This window comes from Oikopleura dioica, chromosome XSR (assembly GCF_907165135.1).
Source record: "Oikopleura dioica chromosome XSR, OKI2018_I68_1.0, whole genome shotgun sequence".
NCBI classification, from domain to species: Eukaryota; Metazoa; Chordata; class Appendicularia; order Copelata; family Oikopleuridae; genus Oikopleura; species Oikopleura dioica.
This window is the reverse complement of record NC_137294.1, coordinates 2,102,340-2,123,618: the sequence shown is the minus strand read 5'-3', so window position 1 is coordinate 2,123,618 and position 21,279 is coordinate 2,102,340. Positions and strand designations below refer to the sequence as shown.

General features: G+C 43.1%; 5 protein-coding genes across 7 annotated transcripts in view; 3 read left to right on the top strand and 2 right to left on the bottom strand.

Moving 5' to 3' along the window:
- Positions 1 to 44: 44 nt before the first annotated feature.
- Positions 45 to 851, bottom strand: LOC145708742 ((E3-independent) E2 ubiquitin-conjugating enzyme UBE2O-like). The gene is made up of 3 exons (XM_081786439.1): positions 704 to 851; positions 354 to 657; positions 45 to 309 (listed from the first exon to the last, which is right to left on the bottom strand). The coding sequence occupies exons 1-3, from the start codon at positions 768 to 770 to the stop codon at positions 45 to 47; spliced, it is 636 nt and encodes a 211-aa protein (XP_081642565.1). The 5' UTR covers positions 771 to 851.
- Positions 852 to 1,994: 1,143 nt separating this feature from the next.
- LOC145708741 (uncharacterized) lies at positions 1,995 to 2,564 on the bottom strand. Its single transcript, XM_081786438.1, has 3 exons — positions 2,475 to 2,564; positions 2,189 to 2,432; positions 1,995 to 2,137 (listed from the first exon to the last, which is right to left on the bottom strand). The coding sequence occupies exons 1-3, from the start codon at positions 2,562 to 2,564 to the stop codon at positions 1,995 to 1,997; spliced, it is 477 nt and encodes a 158-aa protein (XP_081642564.1).
- Positions 2,565 to 5,135: 2,571 nt separating this feature from the next.
- Positions 5,136 to 13,289, top strand: LOC145706875 (uncharacterized). 2 transcript variants are annotated; one of them, XM_081784330.1, is made up of 8 exons: positions 5,136 to 5,281; positions 5,812 to 5,891; positions 6,207 to 6,309; positions 6,378 to 6,488; positions 9,479 to 9,579; positions 10,654 to 10,727; positions 11,432 to 11,589; positions 12,152 to 13,289. In XM_081784330.1, the coding sequence occupies exons 2-8, from the start codon at positions 5,850 to 5,852 to the stop codon at positions 13,249 to 13,251; spliced, it is 1,689 nt and encodes a 562-aa protein (XP_081640456.1). In that variant the 5' UTR covers positions 5,136 to 5,281; positions 5,812 to 5,849; the 3' UTR covers positions 13,252 to 13,289. The 2 variants fall into 2 exon arrangements, with proteins under 2 accessions (XP_081640456.1, XP_081640454.1); XM_081784328.1 differs by lacking the exon at positions 5,136 to 5,281 and having other exon boundaries at positions 5,780 to 5,891.
- Positions 13,290 to 13,393: 104 nt separating this feature from the next.
- Positions 13,394 to 21,142, top strand: LOC145706873 (uncharacterized). The gene is made up of 11 exons (XM_081784326.1): positions 13,394 to 13,960; positions 14,912 to 15,015; positions 15,139 to 15,424; positions 15,586 to 15,710; positions 16,065 to 16,135; positions 16,320 to 16,415; positions 18,816 to 19,100; positions 19,623 to 19,892; positions 19,939 to 20,232; positions 20,312 to 20,774; positions 20,954 to 21,142. Exons 1-10 carry the CDS (start codon positions 13,407 to 13,409, stop codon positions 20,720 to 20,722), a joined length of 2,496 nt encoding a protein of 831 aa, XP_081640452.1. The 5' UTR covers positions 13,394 to 13,406; the 3' UTR covers positions 20,723 to 20,774; positions 20,954 to 21,142.
- LOC145706879 (uncharacterized) overlaps positions 19,595 to 21,279 on the top strand; it is a 30,455-nt gene continuing 28,770 nt past the window's right edge. For both annotated transcript variants that reach the window (XM_081784336.1, XM_081784337.1), the window contains exon 1: positions 19,595 to 19,598. The gene's annotated coding sequence lies outside the window, so the exon portion shown is untranslated. The remainder of the gene's footprint in view (positions 19,599 to 21,279) is intronic.

Genomic DNA, 21,279 nt, shown 5'->3' with positions numbered 1-21,279 from the left:
CTCAAAAGATACAAACATAAATAAATCACATCCTTTCGGAAATGTTAGTCGTTATTAATAAGCCTTTCCTGTTGATTAAGATAAACACTAGAATCTTCTTCGTTCCTTCTCCAATCCGCAATTGGCTCATAAACGCCTCTCGATGAAAGCAAGCGAAAGTCTGGATTAATTTGACCATCGTCCTCCAAATCTAATCGTCCGTGCGTCGTCGTCAACCCTATTTTATCTTCTTCGAGCTCTCGAATCTGTCCGATCCATCCATTGTGAGCCACTTTATCTCCTTCGTTCAAGCGAACGAACGGTTCAAATCTATTTTCAAACTCGTTAGTGGATCGAAAATAGATTCAATAAACCTTTTGGATGAAATTTTCTTCATTCCCATGTTCGTATCCAGAACTCTCACGTCACTTTCGATCTCGAGGGCGACTACAGTGCCGATTTCGCCACTCTTGCCTCGTCTGACAGTGTCGCCGACCATGAGCGATCGATCGAGCAGCTTTACGTCTTTCATCTCTTTGTCGACGAGCTCGTGAGTAGGGTAGGTGAAGATCTTCACCATGTCTTTCGGAAGCTCGGCGTTTTCCATGCTCTCGAGGATGTCGCTTTCTGAATCGAGGCCGGAGACTTCGACCACGCCGCGGACGATTTTGCCATTTTCTGAATTCATAAATTAGCTTTTCAAAATCGCTTTTAACGAAATTACCGTCGGTGAACGAGACAATATCGCCTTGGAAGACTTCTTGATCTTCGTGATTCTTCGTTTCTGTCATTATTATTTTCTTTATTTCATAATTTGCCCTCTCTGAAAGAAGTTTTTTGAAGACAGTGGAGAAAAATAAAGGATAGTTCTCGAAAGATCACGGGGTACAAGTTCAAAGGGCAAGACGAAAAAGAACAGAAAATCGATACTAATTGGGTTGGAAAGCTATTCTCATCCTCTGGATGAAAAACTCGAGGGAGGACTTTTCTCGTCAACGGCCGCGCCAGCCAATCAGAAGCGCGGAGTCAACAGCGCTCCTCTATGATTTCCGAAATTGCCTAATTCTTCTCTTGTGATTAGCTGACATTTAAAATAGGTGTTTTAATTAATTCCAGCTGAAAATGCAGCGGAAAGCGATCATTTTCTTACGCAATTATGACGTAACATAGAATTCGCTACAGAAGCGGTTGTTTTCAAGAGACGATATACTCCACAATTTCTCTAGAATTGTTGTCGTTGTGAGGGCTTCGCTGCTCATTCAAGTCACTTCACCTTGGAGTTTCAAGGTCCGAACGGCGAAAAACAAAAGGTAATGCGTGAATTTCACGACGATTTTAACGAAAATTCTAGCGACGAGAGCGACTCAAGTCGCAACATCGAGAAAGAAGTATCGGATGACGATGACATGTTACCTTTAGAGGGTAGCATGTGATCTTCAACTCTCTCAGCATTCGGAAATCCGAATGCAGCCTTGAATTGCATCTAAATCCTGAATAAAATCAATTTGTCTTTCACTTCTCTTGAAAACTGTCTTCTGTTCAACAAAAGTTAACGACTACTCAGAACAGGAAACAGTTGAGTCTTTGTTTGTTGTCTTGTTTTTATTTGTGCAGGAAACTTATAACTTATAAAGCAGGATAATGTGAATTTTACTGTTGTGTACTTTTAGCAGGAAGTGATTTTTCAAAAATAAGATCGGGCATAAATTTCAGGGATCTTCATCATTTATTGAATTTCCGCAGCTGAAAGACAATCTTGCTTACAATTGTTAGAAAGTGGCTTTTACCTGTGTCAGAGTGGCTTTATAGATGGATAAGCAAGCTTGGATGTCCTGAAACGACCGAGTTAATTTCGTTCTGAGCTGGAAAAGCTCATCTTGCATCTCTAATAAATCCAATAGGCATGCGTTGTGACCATCTATAGCCGTCACTCTGCAAGGTCGCTGTATTGGACGTGGATCTTTTCTATCTTCGAGAAAATTTTCGAGCTTAACTTTTTATAGACTTAAAAATTACTAGCTTCTCAAACTTACCTCAATGATTCTCTTCTCAATAAAACTTATTGCTTCATGTCGATCACGATCAGGAACGTCGTACTTGCGAAGAAGGTCAAGAATACAAGCGCAAACATCGAAAGTTCGCTGGACAAGATCTGACCCTAAAAAAAAACAAAAAAATGTCTATACATAGAGAATTTACGCTTTCATACCTTCATCATCAGAAGAAGAGGAATCATCTTGTTTGGCTTTCTTCTCTGGACGTTTATTGGTTTCCTCCTTGATTTCCATGTGAGGTGTCTTTGTCGGGTGTATTTTCTCATTGTCATCGATTGGCCGCTTTTTCGTGACCTTCGTAGCCTGGCTATCGTGGCAGATAACATCGTCTTCTTCAGGCTTTTCTTGAGAAGACAGCTCTTCCATCTTTTGGGAGAGCTCTCTGACATCAGAACCTGTCTAAATCAAAGGATAATATAAAGATGTAACAATTCATTCTACCTCAGTTTGGGATGAATCTGCCTTAGATTGGAATTGTACGTTTGGAATCTCTTCCGCGCTCTTTTGGCTCTTCTCTTGCTGGGAACCCATCGACGAATTCTCTTCGTTTTCTCGTCTTCCCAAATAATAAAAAAAATATTTGTGAGCTTTCTTGGTGGGACAGGGCTTTTTATACATTGATTTTGATTTGAAAAAGTTTTTTTCCAGCCGAATTCCCCGGTTCGCTTCTGACACGACTCGTCGTTTCTTATGTTGTGGAGTCCACAATGTGGACTCGCTTTGCTCATCTCCAAATAAGAAAAGGAGATTCGCCGCACCTGCGACTCGCACCCCCTTTTCAACCCTTTCCCATAAAGACACAATCCAGCTTCCAACCTCAATGTATCCGTCGCTCCAAGTCCTGCCAAAAGCGCTCCATCCTCCATCAGTTTCTGCGTTAATTCTTCTACTGATTCTGCCGGAATAGAAAGCTCGAAGCCATCTTCTCCAGTGTATCCGCATCTTCCCTGGTTGCGCGAATACCGTCAATTCCAAATAGGGAAAGATCAGCTCCTTGCATGAAGGTAAGAGTTGAGAGATTTGTTGTGGTTCCTTTTTGAAGAATTTCGGCGACCTAAAAATCATAATAGTATTTTTCTTCGGATAACTACAGTGGTTTTCCAAAATATGAGGACCTGAAATAAGAGAACTTTTGCGAAAATTTGGCAAATTTTGTCGTTCGCAAAAATTCCAAAATAAGAGTTCTAAATTTTAGAAGTAGAAGGGAGGGACTCCTTCACAGATATTTGATTGTCCAGTGCTCCTTTCGCCCCCCTTTCCCATCCGAGTCAATCCCATCGAGCTCAAGATAGCGAAGAAGCCTGGGATTCGAACTCGGGGCCTCTTGCTATGTGGCCGATTCATTTAACGACCGGGCCACAGTGGGTCGAAGGCAGTGCGACAAGAAAAGTTTTTTAGTTCAAGCTCTCAGAGCTCTCTTTTACTCATTTTTTCGAAATCTCGGAGAAAATCGCAATTTTTTCGCAAAATTTTCCGCAATTTTCCTTATCTTCCGCTCTTCGCACTCTGCGCCGCACTGCGCATGAAAATTTGAAAAAAATCGCACTTCGCACCGCACTCCAAAAAATGGCAAAAAGCACATCCCTGCCTGCGAGAAGATCCCGCTCCGTCCGACACGGCGCGAGAACGCTCTTGACGCTAACAGCCAGACTGAGCCGGAGTCTGATAGACAAAAGAATCGAAAGAAAATCATTTCATGCGAATTCAACAAGGAAGGTGGAGGACAAGGAAAGACGAAAGCTGAATTTCAGGCGCCATTGCGGGTCAAGGCGTTGACTCCAGTGTTGATTCATCGACTAAACTCGCAGATAATGGGGCCACTCAACTATCCTAAAATCGCCCCTGGACCTTACAATTAGATCCTCTCCTCTTTAGTTAATTTTATGTAAGCGTTACTACGAACACATTTCTCCTGCTTCAAGTATGTTGAATGCGAGTTTTTCGGAAAATAAAGAGGTCGTTTACGATTGGAACCCGTACGAAGCTAGCTCAGGTACAAACCGTTTTTCGTAATTCTGTTATTTTCAATCACTCGAGCTTGAAAAACCGGGGCACTTACGAAGGGACGCTTTTTGCTGAGTTTGACATGTTCATTCGGGTCCCAAGCTTTATTCTTTTACGCAACTTCCTGGCTCGACATTTACGGTGCACGCGTAAAATGACATTGATTGATTGGAAACGCGCGACTGCTCGTGCGAAACTCTTGCAGCCCTGTTTAATCATTCCCTGATCACTTCAAAGCCAAATCTGAAAATGAGAATAGAAGCTCATGAATAAGTGTCATTTTAGCTCATCTTCTCGATGCTTTTATAATTTTAAATGGGCTTTTATTGCGGATGATTTTGTGAAAGTGAAAATTTGATCTTTTCGACAAAAACGAAACTGCTTGACAGTTGTGCTTCCCATTGATAAATGTTGAGGTGATAAAAGTTCCCCACCAATATGATCGTAGCAGGCCGTAAACTCACCTCAAAGGGACAAATTTGCCATTTCAGACGAAACCCACCTCGCTTGACCTTTATATGTGGCACTTAGCCATCGCGATTATAAATCAGACGCTCGAAACTAGCCCCAGCAAAGCAATATCGTAAATCGAGGCTCTAATTAAGCGACTCAATATTTATCCACTCTCGTCGAATTCTGAGGCCTTCTTGATTGACAGTTTTTCACTTCTTTCAAGTTGTTGTAAGAATAGCTCCATTCTGAATGGTACAAGCCACGTGTTACGAATATTACTATGCACGGTGATTGTTATCATCCCTTTTCAGCTCTATAAAGCATCGAGTGCTTGAACGATCCGATCTGATGATTGTGTGCTCGAGCTCAAGCTCTCCAGTGGACAAGTGACCTCGGGCTAAGACCTAGTCATACTCCGCTCATTGAAATAGCATTGACTCCCCGCGCGAACTCGTAAATCGGACAGCCTATATATAATAAAAAGGTTTATAGTCTCAAACTAATAAGTCTTTCCCCGGCAAAGCAGGGCACACAAAAGGAGGGTTCAAAAACGCTCCAGAAATTGTGAAAAGCGCTGCTAAACCCTTTTCGGAGTGCGCGCGGGTGGCGCTCACGTCGCGGGAAAACACGACTGTGCCACTGTCGACTTTACTTTTTCGCTTCCCGGAATACGAAAAGATCCAAACTGATAAGCGACTTTTGAATGAGAGATACCGGAAGTAAAATAGAGATATGCCAGAAGAATAATTAGCCCGAAGAAATTTGAAAATAGCGACTGTTTCTCGGACTTGGTAAGTCACAGAATATCCAGGGAGAAGATGCTCATTTCAGAGCTTTCAACGCTTGAAAGGAGTTGGGTTTTGTTGATCTTCGTTGCAAGATTTAATAGGTTTAGCTGGTGCATTTTATTGCAGTGATTGTAATGAGCTGTCTCCTGACGATCGCGGCCTTGTCAGAAGACAATTGCAGCGAGTCAAAGATGCGCACCTGTGAGCAGAGCTCAGAATCTGAAGTTAAAGATAATCAAAACTAAAGTGGGCTTATCCGCCAGATGCTCGGCGCTTGTGATCCGAGCACGAGCCAAGGACGAAATTTGATTTTCTTCCTCCCCTAAGGCCCCTGCTTTGCCCAATTTTTCTTTACTTGCGCTTCCCAAAGGTCATCCTAAACAGTTAGTTATTGGCAATAACCAAATTTAAATATTCGATCCTTGGCATCAACACACTAATATGCAACAAAAGCTAACACGTGACATGATACACATGCACTTTGCTATTTTCCCCATTTTCAGCATGGACAGCGACAAAACACTTGTTTTTAGTTAGAGATTATGGCGAACGGGAGAGAAGACAGAAGATAATGAAGTTTATGCTACAGAGGAACAACATGAGAATGCTACAGGTAAATTTCCCGCAAGACTAAAATCAAACTACTTGTGAAAATGTCGGGCTATAAAAAAGGTTTAAAATGGGCCCACATGGGGTCACAAGTTTTTACAGTAAGGCGGATCCTGTGGTGAAACTGCAATCGATCTTGCGGTAGGGGGTGGTCTAAGGCTGATCCCTCCCTCTTCTTCCGACAAATATTTGAATGAGTCGGCTCCTCTGATCCATCATCCCTTGCTCATTGTTTACGGACAAGTTTCGTCCAACAGAGAGAAGGCAGTGTGCGATCACTGGACAAATACATTTTCCTCCGATGACGGATTTTATTAAGATTTACACGAGCTGGGCTCAAGAACAGCTGTCTGGACGCGTCTCTGACATAAGAGTGGACCTCTCCAATTTAGACATCTTAGACGAGCTCGTCTATTTGACAAGTAGGTCGAAACTAACTTTCTCCGGGTTCCTTTTTTTGCATTTTATGCACACGCTAACCTTGAATCAGCTGGGGAGCGACCGCGCCGTAAACTCGACGAAACATCGGAGGATCACGTGCGCGCAGTTTTGAAACAGCTGAGCGAGCGCGGATGCGACCTTGCTGACTGCTCACCAAACGGTATGCAAATTATTGAATCAATGTTATATCCGGATAATCATCGCTCAGAGTCCCTCAAGTTTTCACTGGATCGGGGTATTTATTCAACTTTGTGGGTGCTTATTTGGTATTGAAAGACCCGTGCCAACTGGGCACTTCCTAAGTCGTTTATCAAGCCTCGCGCGTGTTCTAACAATAATCAATGACAACTATGATGATGGAAGATCCTAATTAGCGAATGAAAGAATCATATATCCCATCCGCAAATCACAGAACATTCAAATTAGACCGCTTAGAAATGAATAAATAATTCCATTTGGGGGAGCTTTGAAACCGCGTAGATCTACCGCTTAGAAAATATCCCACGACTTTCAAGAGCAAAATCGAAGGATCTAAGTGGCTTGCCATTTAGTGAACAGAGTCGCTGTTTCATGTTATAATCCACTTCTTGAATAAAGGGCTGAAGAGTGCTCTTATTGGCCAGGGGCCAGGCACCGGTCGGTTTGACTTTATTTATCGCTCCTCGCAGCAGGTGACATTGTCTGATACCACTGGTGGCGCGCATTTTCGAGCACCAAGTGCCACCAGATGACTCTGTCAAATCCGCCTCAGTGCATAAAATGCGCTTCGGCAAAGCTGTAGACACCTATCCGTACAAATATGGCTAAGAGCTTTGTTGTCCGTGCATCGGACCACAAATCACTTGAATATTTCATTTTCTACTAAGGATTACTTAATTACTGCTAATCAGTATTGATTCTGGCAGACAGCGGGGTGTCTATTAATGCATCTGATGATTAATGTATTGCCCAAATGTTTTTGTTCTTGTTCGGCGCTGTCCGACGAGTCCCTCCAAAAATCGGAATATTTAACAAGCACATTCCACCTTTTCGAGGCCTCGTAAATCAGCAGCGCGAACGGGGATTCTTGAATGATCAGTCTGAGCTGTCTCGAAAATCACTGCCGATCAAAATGCACTCAATTTAATAATTCTGAGATTATGATTCTTTTTATGTAAGAATATGTAAACTAATTCTTTGCATGAACTGAATGATTAGCCTACTAGAATCATCCACAATGAGTAAGAAAAAGGGTTGACACGAGTGATGAGCATGCTCGTAGTAGTGCAGCCCGTCATGGTGACTGGCGGCGGTGGAGGAATGAGTCATCGTCGGGTTACTCGGACGCAGCAGCGCCCTCTACGCGCACCGTCCTTTTTTGCAGAGTAAGTTCGAACATGGCGCCTTTTCGAAAATTTTGAAACAAACTTTCGCCTAAACAACCCCCCCGTTTTGACCACAACAGGGTAAAACAATAATAAGAGCCTAAAGAAAAGAAGATTCTATTATTAGAGACGTGCATGGGAAGTTGAAAGGTCAACAAGGTTAGTTTGTATTTCCACAAGGGACTTTGGGAACTTCTCAAGCAGCAACCTAATGCTAAGCTATTTTTATCTTCGTGCGTTTACAATTTTAATAAAATAGAAACCATTTTTATCCAGATGGGAAAATCCCAAATTTGAAGGGTTTGGATTGGCCAATTTCAATAAGGAGTTGAGATTCGAAATCCTAGCACCCCCCTTTCTTGTGCTCATTAGAAAGAGCGCAAAAAGTTACGCTAGAAAATAGTACTTTTAGAGGATGAATCCCCGAAAATGACGTCACGATGACTCATTGAAGTTCCAAAAGTCCAAAACTTTGCCACGCTCTCATTTTTTTTCTAGAAATGGAAAATTTGAGTTCGATACAGGAAAATGATCGTCTTGAGCCACTCTACCTGAAGAGCTACATTTGAAAGATCCACCTCTAGAAAAAAAAATTTTCTAGTTTTAGTTCTAGAGTTTTCTTGAGTTGGATCTTTTATATGTAGCTCTTCAGGTAGAGTGGCTCAAGACGATCATTTTCCTGTATCGAACTCAAATTTTCCATTTCTAGAAAAAAAATGAGAGCGTGGCAAAGTTTTGGACTTTTGGAACTTCAATGAGTCATCGTGACGTCATTTTCGGGGATTCATCCTCTAAAAGTACTATTTTCTAGCGTAACTTTTTGCGCTCTTTCTAATGAGCACAAGAAAGGGGGGTGCTAGGATTTCGAATCTCAACTCCTTATTGAAATTGGCCATTAGCTCAAGAAGGTTGATTTCAAAGAAGGCAAAACTATTTCTTTCGCGCCTCTAATTGACATTCCATGAGGAACCACACCCTTTAACTCGCCCTAGAAGCAAAGCCGTAATCATGGAGTACTGGGAATTCATTTTCCTCCGTTTGATCCGAAGCCAAAATAGAAAACCTAAGACGGTGGAGATTTGATTTCCATATTTTAGGTGTTTTATTGGATAAGGAAAGTCGGCGTACGGAGTGTTGCTATTTTTTTGGCACAGAATGGGGATTTCTCGTTTTCATGTTCGGCGGTGCGGGATAATCTAGACGAGTCAGCTGCCGTGCGCTCTCAGAGTTTTCCAATTTACTAAAAACTCAGCTGGCGAGAAGCAACAGAGCCGAGATCATCCTGCTCGCTTAGATCAAAACACAAGCCCATACCTGTCAACTTTTTTTTTGAAACTCAATTCATTGCGATTAACTGGACGAAATTGAAAATCTTGAACGCTTTCTATTTACCACCAGCAAATAAAGAAAGTAGGTTTTACGGTCGTGACAGAACGAAGTACTCGAGAATAACTAAAAACCCTCTATGCAATTTCTCATTTTGAGAAGCCGTCTGCCTCGCTTAGAGGGATCAAAGACGCCATGTGTTGCGCTCTGAGCCGCGTCGATACTAAATTAGCTTCATTTGCTATCAAAATTTCGGCTATTGACCTATTTCAACGCAGCGAATTTCTTCCGGGCCCAATCTGTCCGGTTTTTTTTTTCACGCGAATCGATAATTTTCCTTATAAGGGCCCTACAAGAGTCTCCAAAAATGTGTTAAAATATTCAAAAATCCAATGTCGAACAGATGGACTCGAAGGCAGGAAAATAAAGGGATCGGAGAATATTCAAAATGAAAATTTAGGAATTTTGGACGGTGACTTAGACGCAGTCCTCGCTTTTTGCTACAACCTATCCCGATACAAAGAAGAAAAAGAGAATGCGAAGCCTCGAACTGAGCAACAGGTTAGAACTAGTTGATTATTTCCAGAGAGTTTTTCGCCCTGGTCATTTTTTCCTCGATCTCAAGAGTCTTTTTCGGCTCTTTCATGGTTCTTACCTTCGCCTCTGCCTATTATTTTCTTTGCGCGGGATAATCCGGAAACGGATAGAAGTGATCCCAGTCAGGACCATCAAAGAGCACTGCCTTGGCGAATTCACCGCGACGGCGCGTGAAATCCTAAAATTTCTTCAAAAGTGAGCAAAAAGTAGGAACGCAGCCAACCTGCGCCCATTCTCGCGGTCGAGCTCACATCAATTGCGGTCAGTTGATAAAGGCCTCAGCACGATAATCTCACGCCTAGTCCAAGAAATGCCAAACAAGGAATTTCGGAATTTTCCAATTCTCGATTCTGATAAATGCTTTTGACAAAGAGCATCCGCTATTCGATATTTTGATTCTTTGTAAAAGTCATTTATTTCTAAATTTATTCTCATGATTACACTCGCGCAGCCGGAAGTCACTCATTGTAATTCGACCTGGTTGATCACAAGTACCTTCGGACGTTCCATTCGCTCCTATTCTAGCGTTTTCTCCAGGTGCTCACCCTCGCTAAACCCTAATTTCAACGCTTTCTTGCACAAGTGGCCACTCGAGAAAATGAATCTTTTCTTGGTAATACAATTAACTTCCGTTTATTAACATAAAAGAGTGGTTTACTTTTACTTAGAAAAATTGTATGTGAAAAATATACAGTCATCAAACAGTGACCGTGCCGGTAGTTGGAGCTTGTCTTTAATTGTGAAGAGTACTTGAGTTCTGGTAAATAAAGTAATTGAAAGTGCTCATTCTAGTTGAGCGGCCGGATATGTACACGAACGCAAACACACTTGGGGACAAAAGGTAGTTGTTTCACGGACTGTGATCTTTTGACGAAGGCAATGTCGGCCACTCTGGATAACTCTGGACCAGCTATGACTCGAGTACGACACCGCGATAAGGGCCCAAAATATTTTTATTTTTCAATGAGATCAAGGAAGAGGCTATCTTCCTATCGGGCACACAGGGGCAAAGCTGACATCTAATTTTGGTTCATTTAGCCACGAGAGACACGAAAAGAACAAGCGATCACAAAAATAAAACCGCCACAGATACCAACAAGCAGAAAATCACTGTAAGTAAAAAACTAAAAAGACTTTCCAGTACCGTAGCGTGCATACGATTTTTCGGTATTGAGCGCATTAAAAATTAATCTCGAAATTCAATGCGACCCGTCGGTCCTGACATTTAGGAATCCCTTGAAGGTCTTCCCAAGGGACTCGAATGAGCCCATGCGAGCGTGGCCTGTGTGCCCAAAGCGCTCGAGCCTTTCAAGGCGAGCAGCTCCAGCTGATTAAGGATATTGTAGCGGGATGGAATTGAAAACACTCCCGCATCGATCTGCTATAAGCGGGATTAATTACAGCCCAAAATCTGGGCACACAGTTGGGAGCAAACTCAAAAAACACTCTTCGCTTTTTTCGCTGATTTTCGAATTTCTGAAGCGATGAGAGATAACTTGGCAGACGAACAGTTTTTTATTGAAGTAGATCTTATTCTAGGAGAGATTGATGCGTGAGTATTACATATTAAAGTCTATTTTCAAATATAATTTCAACAATTGACACAATTTCACTCGTTAATTCTGAGTATTCAACGAAAATGTTTCTCTTTGTTGAGCAGCGGCATTTCCATGTTCGAGTATTCCTCGTGAGTCGCTGCCCGGTACTAGATTTGAGCGCTTGCCAAAACACTCCAGTGGCAGAATATGCGTTCAAGTGCTCATGTTTTGGAAATTGATTAATAACTCAAGATCTTGTCATAACAAATGCTATTTAGGACGATGAGTCGACTACCAAAGCGAAATCTCCCCAGTGCCGTAAAAAGTACTCCCGACAGAGGTGCAGCTAGCGAATCCAAAGTTGGGCAGCCAAAGGCTAATCCAAAGTCCGGCTTTGGCTTCCAGCGACCGAGCAAGACACCGACAACTCCCAGCGGTAAGTTCCATCCATATTATCGCTCGAATAAGCTTGACTGGGTGGTCAGCTTCTGTCACGATCTTACTGGAGGATCAGTTAGTTATCAGGAGAGTTTTGGAAGGCCAGATGTTGGTCGAGTTAAATCGATACGGATAAGTGGCTGGTTTTGTCTAATTCCTCCCGCCTATGAACCCAACATCTCATTTACGTTAGAGGGCAGGGCTCGTAGTTAGGCACACGACCATTGGCCTCATGATTGAGATCAATAATTGCTCAGATAGTATCCGTAAATCTTTAATGTCTCAGAAGATCTGAGAACATGTTAAACCCCGCCGAAAAAGGAGGCAATGATTTACAGATACCATATTTGTATTCGTAGAGAATCCACTGGACTCCATTTTGCGGTGAACTACTTTTAATGACGAGTAATCATCGAGTAGGAATTCCCTAGTGCGCCATAGATTAAAATTATGGACGCGTAATTGAACTTGGAATCGCAATATTCCCTCAAATGAGTAGAGTACGCTTTAACTTAGGTAGATTCCTTATTTTTTGCATTCGTTTTTTATCATCTTTTTAGAGCCGGAGATGCGAGAGAAAATAGAAAAGAAGCCTCCGAGACCGCGATCTGCCTCCAACTCATCCCGCGCATCCTCGGTAGCATCGACAAATGCATCTAAACCACCGAGACGATCTGCAGTCGGTACGAGTAAAAGTTCGACTTGCTCTACTCCCTCAAAACTGACAAAGTCAACAAAGGGGCTGGTCCGCCCAAAGACCGCGCCAGCTCCGCCGCAGCGCACAACTTCAAAGTTATCAGTAGACCCTGCTGAACCAGTGCCACCCAAGTTGCCTGAAAAGCAAACGCCTGCAAAACAAACTGCTCGCACAAGTCAAATCCAAAAACCTACCTCCCTCCCCCTGAAATCAACAAGAATGAAGAAGGAGACAACAGAAATGATGACGACTTCTTCAAGATTATCAACCGAGTCCTCTTCTATGTCTTCATCGCGTATTAGGCCACCAACTTTCAAAACAGGAATCAAAAGCCCAACTGCCAAAGCTGCCTCCGAAGTGCCCCATGGGACCCGACTGCCTTACGTCTCCGCCTCCAAATCAGAGAGTAGGGTAGCCCCAGCTGCACCTGCCCCAGCATCAACTTCCTCCCAGCAAATCGTACGAAGACTTTCGCAATCGAGCTCAACCAGGCCGTCCAATCTAAGGAAACCGAAAACTCTGAAAGAATCTGATGCGCGACCTCAAGAAACGGCGACGAAGAAAGTCGAGCCGCCGCCATTACCTCAAAGAAGCACATCTACAAGCGATAAATCTCCTGAACCACCTACAAAGAACCTTCCTACAAGTCCTAAAACTGCTCCTTCAAAGGGAGATGGAAAGTCAAAAATCGCTTCGACTTTCTCGAAGCTTTCACAAATGTCGCCTAAATTTGGACGGAAGCAAATGAAAGTTTCGAAACCACAGCTCGACATCAAGCCTGAAAAACCAGTCGCTACTGAAAAAGAGCAAACGCAAACGGGAACGGAGCGCCGGTCAATTGGAAATTTATTCTCGCCAAAAGTGCCTAAAAATTATCGTCGCAATTTCCAGCGAGTAACCCTAAAATCAAGCGAAATGTGCCAGAAGTTGACCAAGAAGATCCTCAAGTTAATCCTGCACTGATCGATATCGAGTCGCCATCTAATGAAACTCCCCCAGATCTTCCACCCAAAAATTCTGTCCTCTCCGAAGATTCTACAACAAGAGCTCGCCCAAAGAGCCTTGTTCTTGTACAAAAAGAACGAAAGCCCAGCACGTCAAGTTCAATAGCGTCTAATATGGCTCGAAATCCGTCAATGTCGTCAAAAATTAGCATCATCGACCTCGTCGGTGACGAAATGGTCGTCGACGAAGAAATCGACTTGAATCTCTCCGTCAAAGAAATCTCCAAAGAAACGATAGAGGAGGGCTCCGACCGCCCAGACACATCTGCATCGTCATGCTTATCCGATACGAAGTCTTTTATCAAAGAGTCCCCGGTCAAAAATGGAGACAACAACGAGTACCTCAACGACGATGATGACGATGATTGTTTCAAGTCTGCAACTTCGCCTACAGCTTCCGATACTGCATCACAGATTTCTCTGATGGTGGAATCTTTTCAATCGAATATCGCTAGAACGAAATCGTACGAAGCATTAAAAGATGTTCAAACGCGATCACCGAGAGCGCGTCCAAGACCTCGACCAAACTCACTGTTTTGTTCGTACACGACTCCTCGAATTTCTGAAAGCGGGGAAATGGACTTAGATGATGTCCAAGTAGACGATCCGGCGTTGAGTGCTGTCCGACGGGCGATGGAACGTAGTGATCTACTCCAGCGACTCGAAAGGTAAGCATTTATTGAGTATTGAGCAAAGAGGCGGTTCAAGAAAAGAAATAAAATATTGACAAGAGAGAGACTCTGATGTAACCACTAAAAGCGCTGGTTTCCAACTTAGCTCCAACTCATCATTGATTTGGAATTATTTGCTTCCAAATGAAAAGCAGAGAAAATGCTGAATTTTGCCTTGCTTCTTTGCCAAAGGTTTCAGTTTTATGTCAAATTACTACGTTGATTTAAGGATTCAATATCAGTCTTAGCATATTCCTGCGGGTAGGCGCTAATTGAGATTTAAAGCCGCATTTTCCAGTGCGGTCAGAGGAAAGGAAATTAAGCTATTCTGTGGACAGTTTTTGGCATGTTCAAGTCCAGACTGAGCCTAGTTTTGACGCTCAGCGGCGAGTCAGATCGCTCGCCGATCAGCCACTTTTATAATTTCAAAGAGAACTTGCAAATGTTAGAAGCATGAGCACGCTAGGTATTAGAATCAGTTTCTCTGGAGCACAGCTTCACTTAGAGAACACTATCAAATGGGCGAAATATTACAGGTACGAGCTAAGATTTATCCCATATTTATTAATAAAAACGAGACACTAATACAAGAATCAAGGGATTTTTCACTCCTTTGAAGTAACGATACGAGAGGAGGAATACGTCAGACTTCTCTTTTTCCCGCTGTCTTTTAGTAGCGTTATCACCGGGCCACCCTGCTTGGTCTTCGGCAGCTATATTTTTTTCCTTCATTCACAAGCTCATTCACAAAAAATAACCAACCGATACAAGACAGAACACAATTTTGTCTATGCTTTTCAAGTGCTTTACTGCCCAGTCCCCATTCAAACGGGGACGGCTTTCAAAGAGACTCTCTAAATCGGACATCAAGATACACCGCCTCTCTCTCTCAATTCTAGGGTCAGAGAAAATCTAATTTGATAATTTTCAACTAATCCGACTTTTCAGATGGGACCCGGATGACTTCTCTTCTCCAGATGAGGATGTTCTTACGGATGAAATTTCTTGCTCCAGCGGCTCGACGAATCCTCGTAGTCCGACTGGCGATCCTGGTGAGTTTAGTTTATCTTTGAACTTGGCTAGATTGGTCAATCATTCTTTTTATTATACACGAATGAGATCTCCCCACACCGCTCTGAACAGGGCATTGAGCTGAAATTGATATTTTCTTTCAGAAATGGAGAGGAAACGGCTCGGGTCATCGAAAGTTGCTGCTAGGCTGGCAAAGACGAAATCTCTCAGTGTTCATGAAGAGAAAATCGCCATCCAAGCGGAGAATTCATCAGACAGCTCTTGTTCTATCCTCCCTCGGCCAAATCAAGGTATTCTGCGCGAAAAGAAGAGTCCTCTCCGGCGATTGATTTCCACTCCACCAGAATCAGTTCATTCTGACACCACTTACGAGAGAAAGTCCCTTCTTCCTAATCGATCTCAACAACGACGCTCTTTCCACGCTAAACGGTAAGGCAAAATTGGTAGCTACTAGATGACCTTTGAAGTTTTACCTTGTGATTAAAAATCGCGTCTTTTTTGTGAGAAACGCTCCGAGTTTTTCATAAACCAGAGAAAATTTTCAGTTGAAATTTATCACTCTAATATTTTCAAAACTGACCAATTCTCAGGGACTTTCATTCATTGAGAAAAACGGAGAGTAACAATCCGACAGTCTCGCCTTCTGTGCGCTATCCTTACTACCAGTCAATGCCTCGAAACTACGGTCGATCCTTCTCATCGCAAAATCTCAAAGGTAAGAGAATCCTGACTCTCAACATCGCTGCTTTCAACATCGGAATTTGGCAATATCAGAGAACGTGCCCTTGTGAATGCATGAGAATATCGCCCAGATGTTCAGCTGGGAGCCACCAACAGGGCTTCAGCTCTGATAAACTGCATGTTTATCAATGTTAAGCAAGTATACATAATCTAATCAAAATAATTGTCGATAGAATGAATACCAATCTCATAATTAGCTATTATTGTCTCTCATAATACCTGTCTTGATTTTGAAAGCATCTTTATCTCGCGAAAAACTGTCCGCAAGTGTGCTTGAAATTTATAACAGCGGAAACAGGGCATATCCAGACATCGTCAACGTGTTTAGGTGAAAACGACGCTTCACTTTACAAGGGATCTCGCGTGAGCTTGTACTCAAATCCAGAAGACAGAGAAGAGGTGAGCCAGAGTTACAGTCAGATTCAAGCGCTCTAAAAAATTGTCTTATCAGCTGATAACACCGCTTGCTAACAGAGCCCTATCTACCTGTTAGACAGGTGCTTGCGGAGTTATTCAGCTGCAGAGTTTTTATTTTACTATTCAATTGGATTCTAATGAGCGATAGCTTACTGTAATTATTTAGATTTTCCGCCTCCGGAACTATTTGGAGAACTACGAGTCCAAAATATCGCAGCTTCAGGAGCAGATAAACTCAAAAGAACGTCAGCTCGAACAAAACGTAAGTCCCGTAATTACTCGCGTTGAAAAGCGACCGCTAAGAGGAGGAACATGAAAGGGCTCAATCGACGAAAATTACGATCGATGCGAACCTAGGAGCTCGCTCTGTAATTATGCTGATTTTTTTCTTCTATTGTATAAGAGGGGCGCCACGCGGAGAGGTTAAAATTGATAAAAACGGATAATGTATTTTGTTCGAGTACGGTTCGAGGGGGATTGATCTCAAGCCGCGATCATGACGAGCAAGCATGTCCTTTCTCTTTTGTCAGGAAAACTAGGGGACAATACACAAAGCCGGTCAAGCCGCCGACTTTGATAAACGGACTTTCCAAGCTTGAGGGTTCGTTTTGCACTTTACTCTCGCTATCAAGGTTGAGCGTCATTGTTAATTGGGATGTTGCGTGTTTATCTGTCTAATATTGAAATTGCAAAAAAGGGCAGCGAAGTTTGCTTTTCCGGTCGAGTGATGTTCACGGGCAAGTTAAAACAAACATGCTACCCGATTTTTAAAACTAACAGAATCCAGTTTTCCCTTCCTACAGTAATTTTGAAGCTGCAAAGTGTAATTCAATTTGTAATGTTGTTTAATTGAATGCCCTTCAATTTTGACAGAAGATTGAGAGTTTATCTAAATAATCGCCTTTGGGAAAGGGGCAGCAGCTCGTGTCCTTTTCAAACACTCGAGCTACAGTTAGAAATGCACATGTACAGTAGAGCAGTCGATTAACGAACGAAGCCATTGCTATGATAATTCACACGTAGACCCACCGTCGTCGGCCCGGTGCCAAGTCCGACGTGATTCGAGGCCACCTAGATAGGGGTCCTATTATCCTTGATTAGACCAAAGGGCCCGGAAGAAATCCGCCATGAACTGGACGACCTATCAAGGTGTCAAAAGCTACGATTTGGGACGGGAACGACAGCTTAATTCTTAAATTTGATTGATCAACTATTCCTTTGACAACATCGCCTTCTAAGTTCGTTTGTTTCCAGCGGTCTCGAATTCTGCGTTTCCTACTTACTTTAGTAGCTTTTTCAATCAGTCAGAGCAAAGCCTCGTGAGAAATTGTAGAGGAAGCGCGAAATCATTATCTTTCCTTTTCCAGTAAAAACAAACTCCTGAGAACACATGTACTTACTGCCTTATCAGCCTGACGATCGTTATCATCGTTGATGTCGAGAACGGTCCAGTGATAAAAAAATTTTTCGCTTGAGCGTATAAATTTGACGGAAACGCGCTACTCAGGCGGGGGCGCTCGAGGGCGGTTTCCGACTGCCCCAGCGCTTGTTCTCCGATACTTGACCAGAAAGGAGACAGATAAAATTAAAATTCCATATTTTGAAATTTTCGACGGAAATAATAAAAAACAACAGCAAGAGATTTTGATTAAAGAAAGAAGATGGATATTTCTCCACAGAGACTTTTGCAGAGAGTGAATTCCATACGGAAGGGCTCGTCTAGTTCCGCTTCTGAAGAGCAGAGAGCTGCCAAGGTCCAGCGGCGGAGAAGTCTTCCTTCTTTGAGTCGAGGAAAGCCGAACTACAGTACCATGCCCCTTCCAAGGCGGTCCAAAACCACCAAATCGGACAGTACACTTCCAAAGGACGACTCCGCCGTGGCGTTGAAGCCGAGTAAATCGCGCAAATTCAGCGCCAATTTAGGCACACTGGAGCGATCGGCCTCAATCCGAAAAGCGAAGGTAACTTCCGAGTTTAACTCAAAATCGATATTCAAAGCGGGTGTTTTAACGTTTCGCGGACAGTTTGACGCTGCCGTTATGTCAATTTGACTGTAATCGATCTTGCGCGCAGAATGTAAGCCTCAGCATTCGAAATGCTGAAGCCATAACAATTCCTCATTCTTCCAAAAGCGTGGCTTTCCGTTGTTTGATCTGCTTCAAAAAAGTGCAATCGCAATTCGTACGCCCTTGAACTCGCAAGCTCCATTTGCACAATCCAAATACAGATTGACATTGACACCCAAAAAAACAAAAAAAAATGTTTTTATTGCTTGTATTCCCAAATTCGCCACAATCAGAGCTCGTTATGTCAGCTCGGCTAACTCGCATTCGAATACAATTGTCTTTTCAAGTGGCTCGAGCACGAGGCAATTTCCCGAATCCGCCTTTGACGAAGGAAACTCGAGTCCTCTCGATTTCAAACGGCTTAGGCTCTGCCCCCTCTAGCCGGACTTGGAGCGTCACAATAACAATGATCTCACATGATCAGCTGTTGGAAAATGCTCTGAAAACAATCCCCTCGAGTTCTCAAACTTGCTGGTTCCTAGGTTCATTCAAAATCATCGATCTGCGTAGGGACTCTATTCATCCCTTTTTCGAGGGTCCTTTCATCCCTTTTTTCTTCGCTTTTTGTGTGTGAATTGAAAGTAACATTCTTTCAGCAAACTGTGTGCGCCGCATTCGAGCAGCAACTGCAGAAATTCCGAATCTCTTCGCCAGAAAGCAAGAACACCAACGAAAAGGACGACACCATCACAGAGACAAACGCAGAATCAGTTGAAACGAGCGCATGTAAAGAGTCGAAGAAGGAAGCGGCCGTCAACTCGCCCACAATGACCGAAAAAGTTGTGCCCGCCGAGAGCATGACCTCGATCTCGTCCCACGCGTCCAACTCGAGCAGCAACAGCTTCGAAGAGCTGCGCAAACGCAACGATCGAAAGAACTGGGTAAGTTTCAACTCGACAGTTGAGAATCAGAAAATGCATGCCCAGGGCGAAATGCGTGCATCTCTCTGACAGATGTGAATCGAAAGTTTTATCGTACAAAATCTTTAATTTCGCGCTTTTTTCTCCCAATCCGAATCGATACCCACTTTTTTCAAATAGTGAGAGAAATATTCGGATTACAAGATTTCTGAAAAATTAAATCGAGAAATCAACAAATAGAGAAACAAAATTTCAACATTTTGATATAGCACGATAAAAGGCCCGTTTCAATGGTTGATGAACCGCTCAGCTCAACGTCGTTTGAGTCCACGTTAGGGCGAAAGACGTCCATGCGTCGACAGGTTAATATTATTTTCTCATCGACAATCATTCCATGTAAAATCTTTTTTTGTGAGAAACTTTTCTTTTTCTGAAAAATTTCGACTTCGTGGGATCCAAAATAATATAAACAAAACGGGGCGCATTTCACACTGCCAGAAAAAATAATATTTCGATTGAGTGAGTTTGACAAATTTATTTCAGCTGCGCGATTCATTTCGTTCTGCTTTTGGCAAAAGCCGATCGAGCAAGTATCCATCTGCATCGCGCTCTTCTTGCGGCGAAGTGCTGGGCATCATAGATGACGACGAGTCCATCAATACTTCCGAGACCAACGAGTCTGTCGATGAAATGAAGAATATTATCAAAGAAAAGGACCAGAAACTGAAGGAATCGGACAGAAGACTGACCGATGTTCGCCTGGCTGCGCTTTCGTATCAACACGAAAGAGATCAGCTGCTTGAGGAGCTTCAGGTATTTTTACGATGAAATAATCTTTTTCCAAAATATTTACTCTAAGGCTCTACGAGAAGAGCGTGATCTGCTAAAGAACTCTAACGGAAACATTTGCAATCGCTCCTCATTCGCAAACGGGACGCTTTCCTCGATGAAGAATCTCTCCTCCGACAGTGACGACAAGAAAGTACCAGTCTATCTTGAAACCTTCAGCGACGACAAACGCGTCATCGGCCACTTGTCGACGGATGACGTCGACGATGTCGAAGCGGAAATCCACGTTGTCTTCGAAGAGTATTTGAAACAAATGGACGAAAAATCGTTTGGACTGACAGCGCAATCGATCGTCAAAACTGAGGTGAGTTTGAAAAGTTCATGTAAACGGCGGTTGATTGAATCAATTGTTTCCTTGTCTCTGATTTAACGAATATTTCCAGGTCAACAATGGAAGTGCTTGTGTTCGGGTTAGCTTCGCCGCTGCAATTGCTCTCAACGAGGCGATTCACTTGAGCAAAGCTTCTCAAATATTCGACGCTGCAATCGAGTCTCGTCGCATTCTCATTTCTGGAACTGCAGCTGATAGCAAGAAAGATCTTGCTCGCCGAATCGCACAGATTCTCGCCTGTCAGGAACTATCTGTTGAGGCATCCAAGGACATTCCCCACCATGCAATCAAAACAGCTGGCATTGTCAAGGACATGGAAGCCCTGCAAGCGCTGTTTGAGCCGCTTTCCGACGAACCAGAAGCTGAGCAAGATCGGCCAATCATCCTCATCGTTGATATCGCCCTAGTCGAGCAGCAGGATCTTCTGAAGACTTTACGATCGCGGGGAAGACACCGATCGTAGTGGCAATCGGAAAGGAGAACGAAGTTTCCGCTGAGTGCGCCGAAATATTTCAGTGAGTTCTTTTGACATTTTTCTTTCTAAAATACGGTCTTTTGATGTGCACCGCGCGCTATAAATCGAGTTATGATATCGCGGCGGAGCTTGTGTATTGCCCCGTGGATTGAGCGCTTCCGAAGAACGATAGTTTAATAGAATGCTGCTTTGTAGAATTTAACTAACCCTCCTCTTTAGTGTTGTTCAAATGGTTTGCGGGGGTGCTGATTTAGCCATGAAGTTGCGAATGAAATACGCAAATCATGTCGTCATGCACGGTCCAGTCAAGGCCCGCCGTTCCGTCAACAACCAGATCAAGTTCCTTGAGAATCTCCATGAAAAGATAAATATGATGCTTATCACCTACAAGAATTCCCAGGCAAAAATAGGTACTGAATTAGCGAAAATCGGAACGGGATTAACGCCATACTTTTAGGATCCGCTTGGTACGAGACTTGCCCCTGGAATGCGAGCGAATTCCAGAATTGGTTTGTTCGGCTGTGGAATCAGCGACTCAGGCCTTA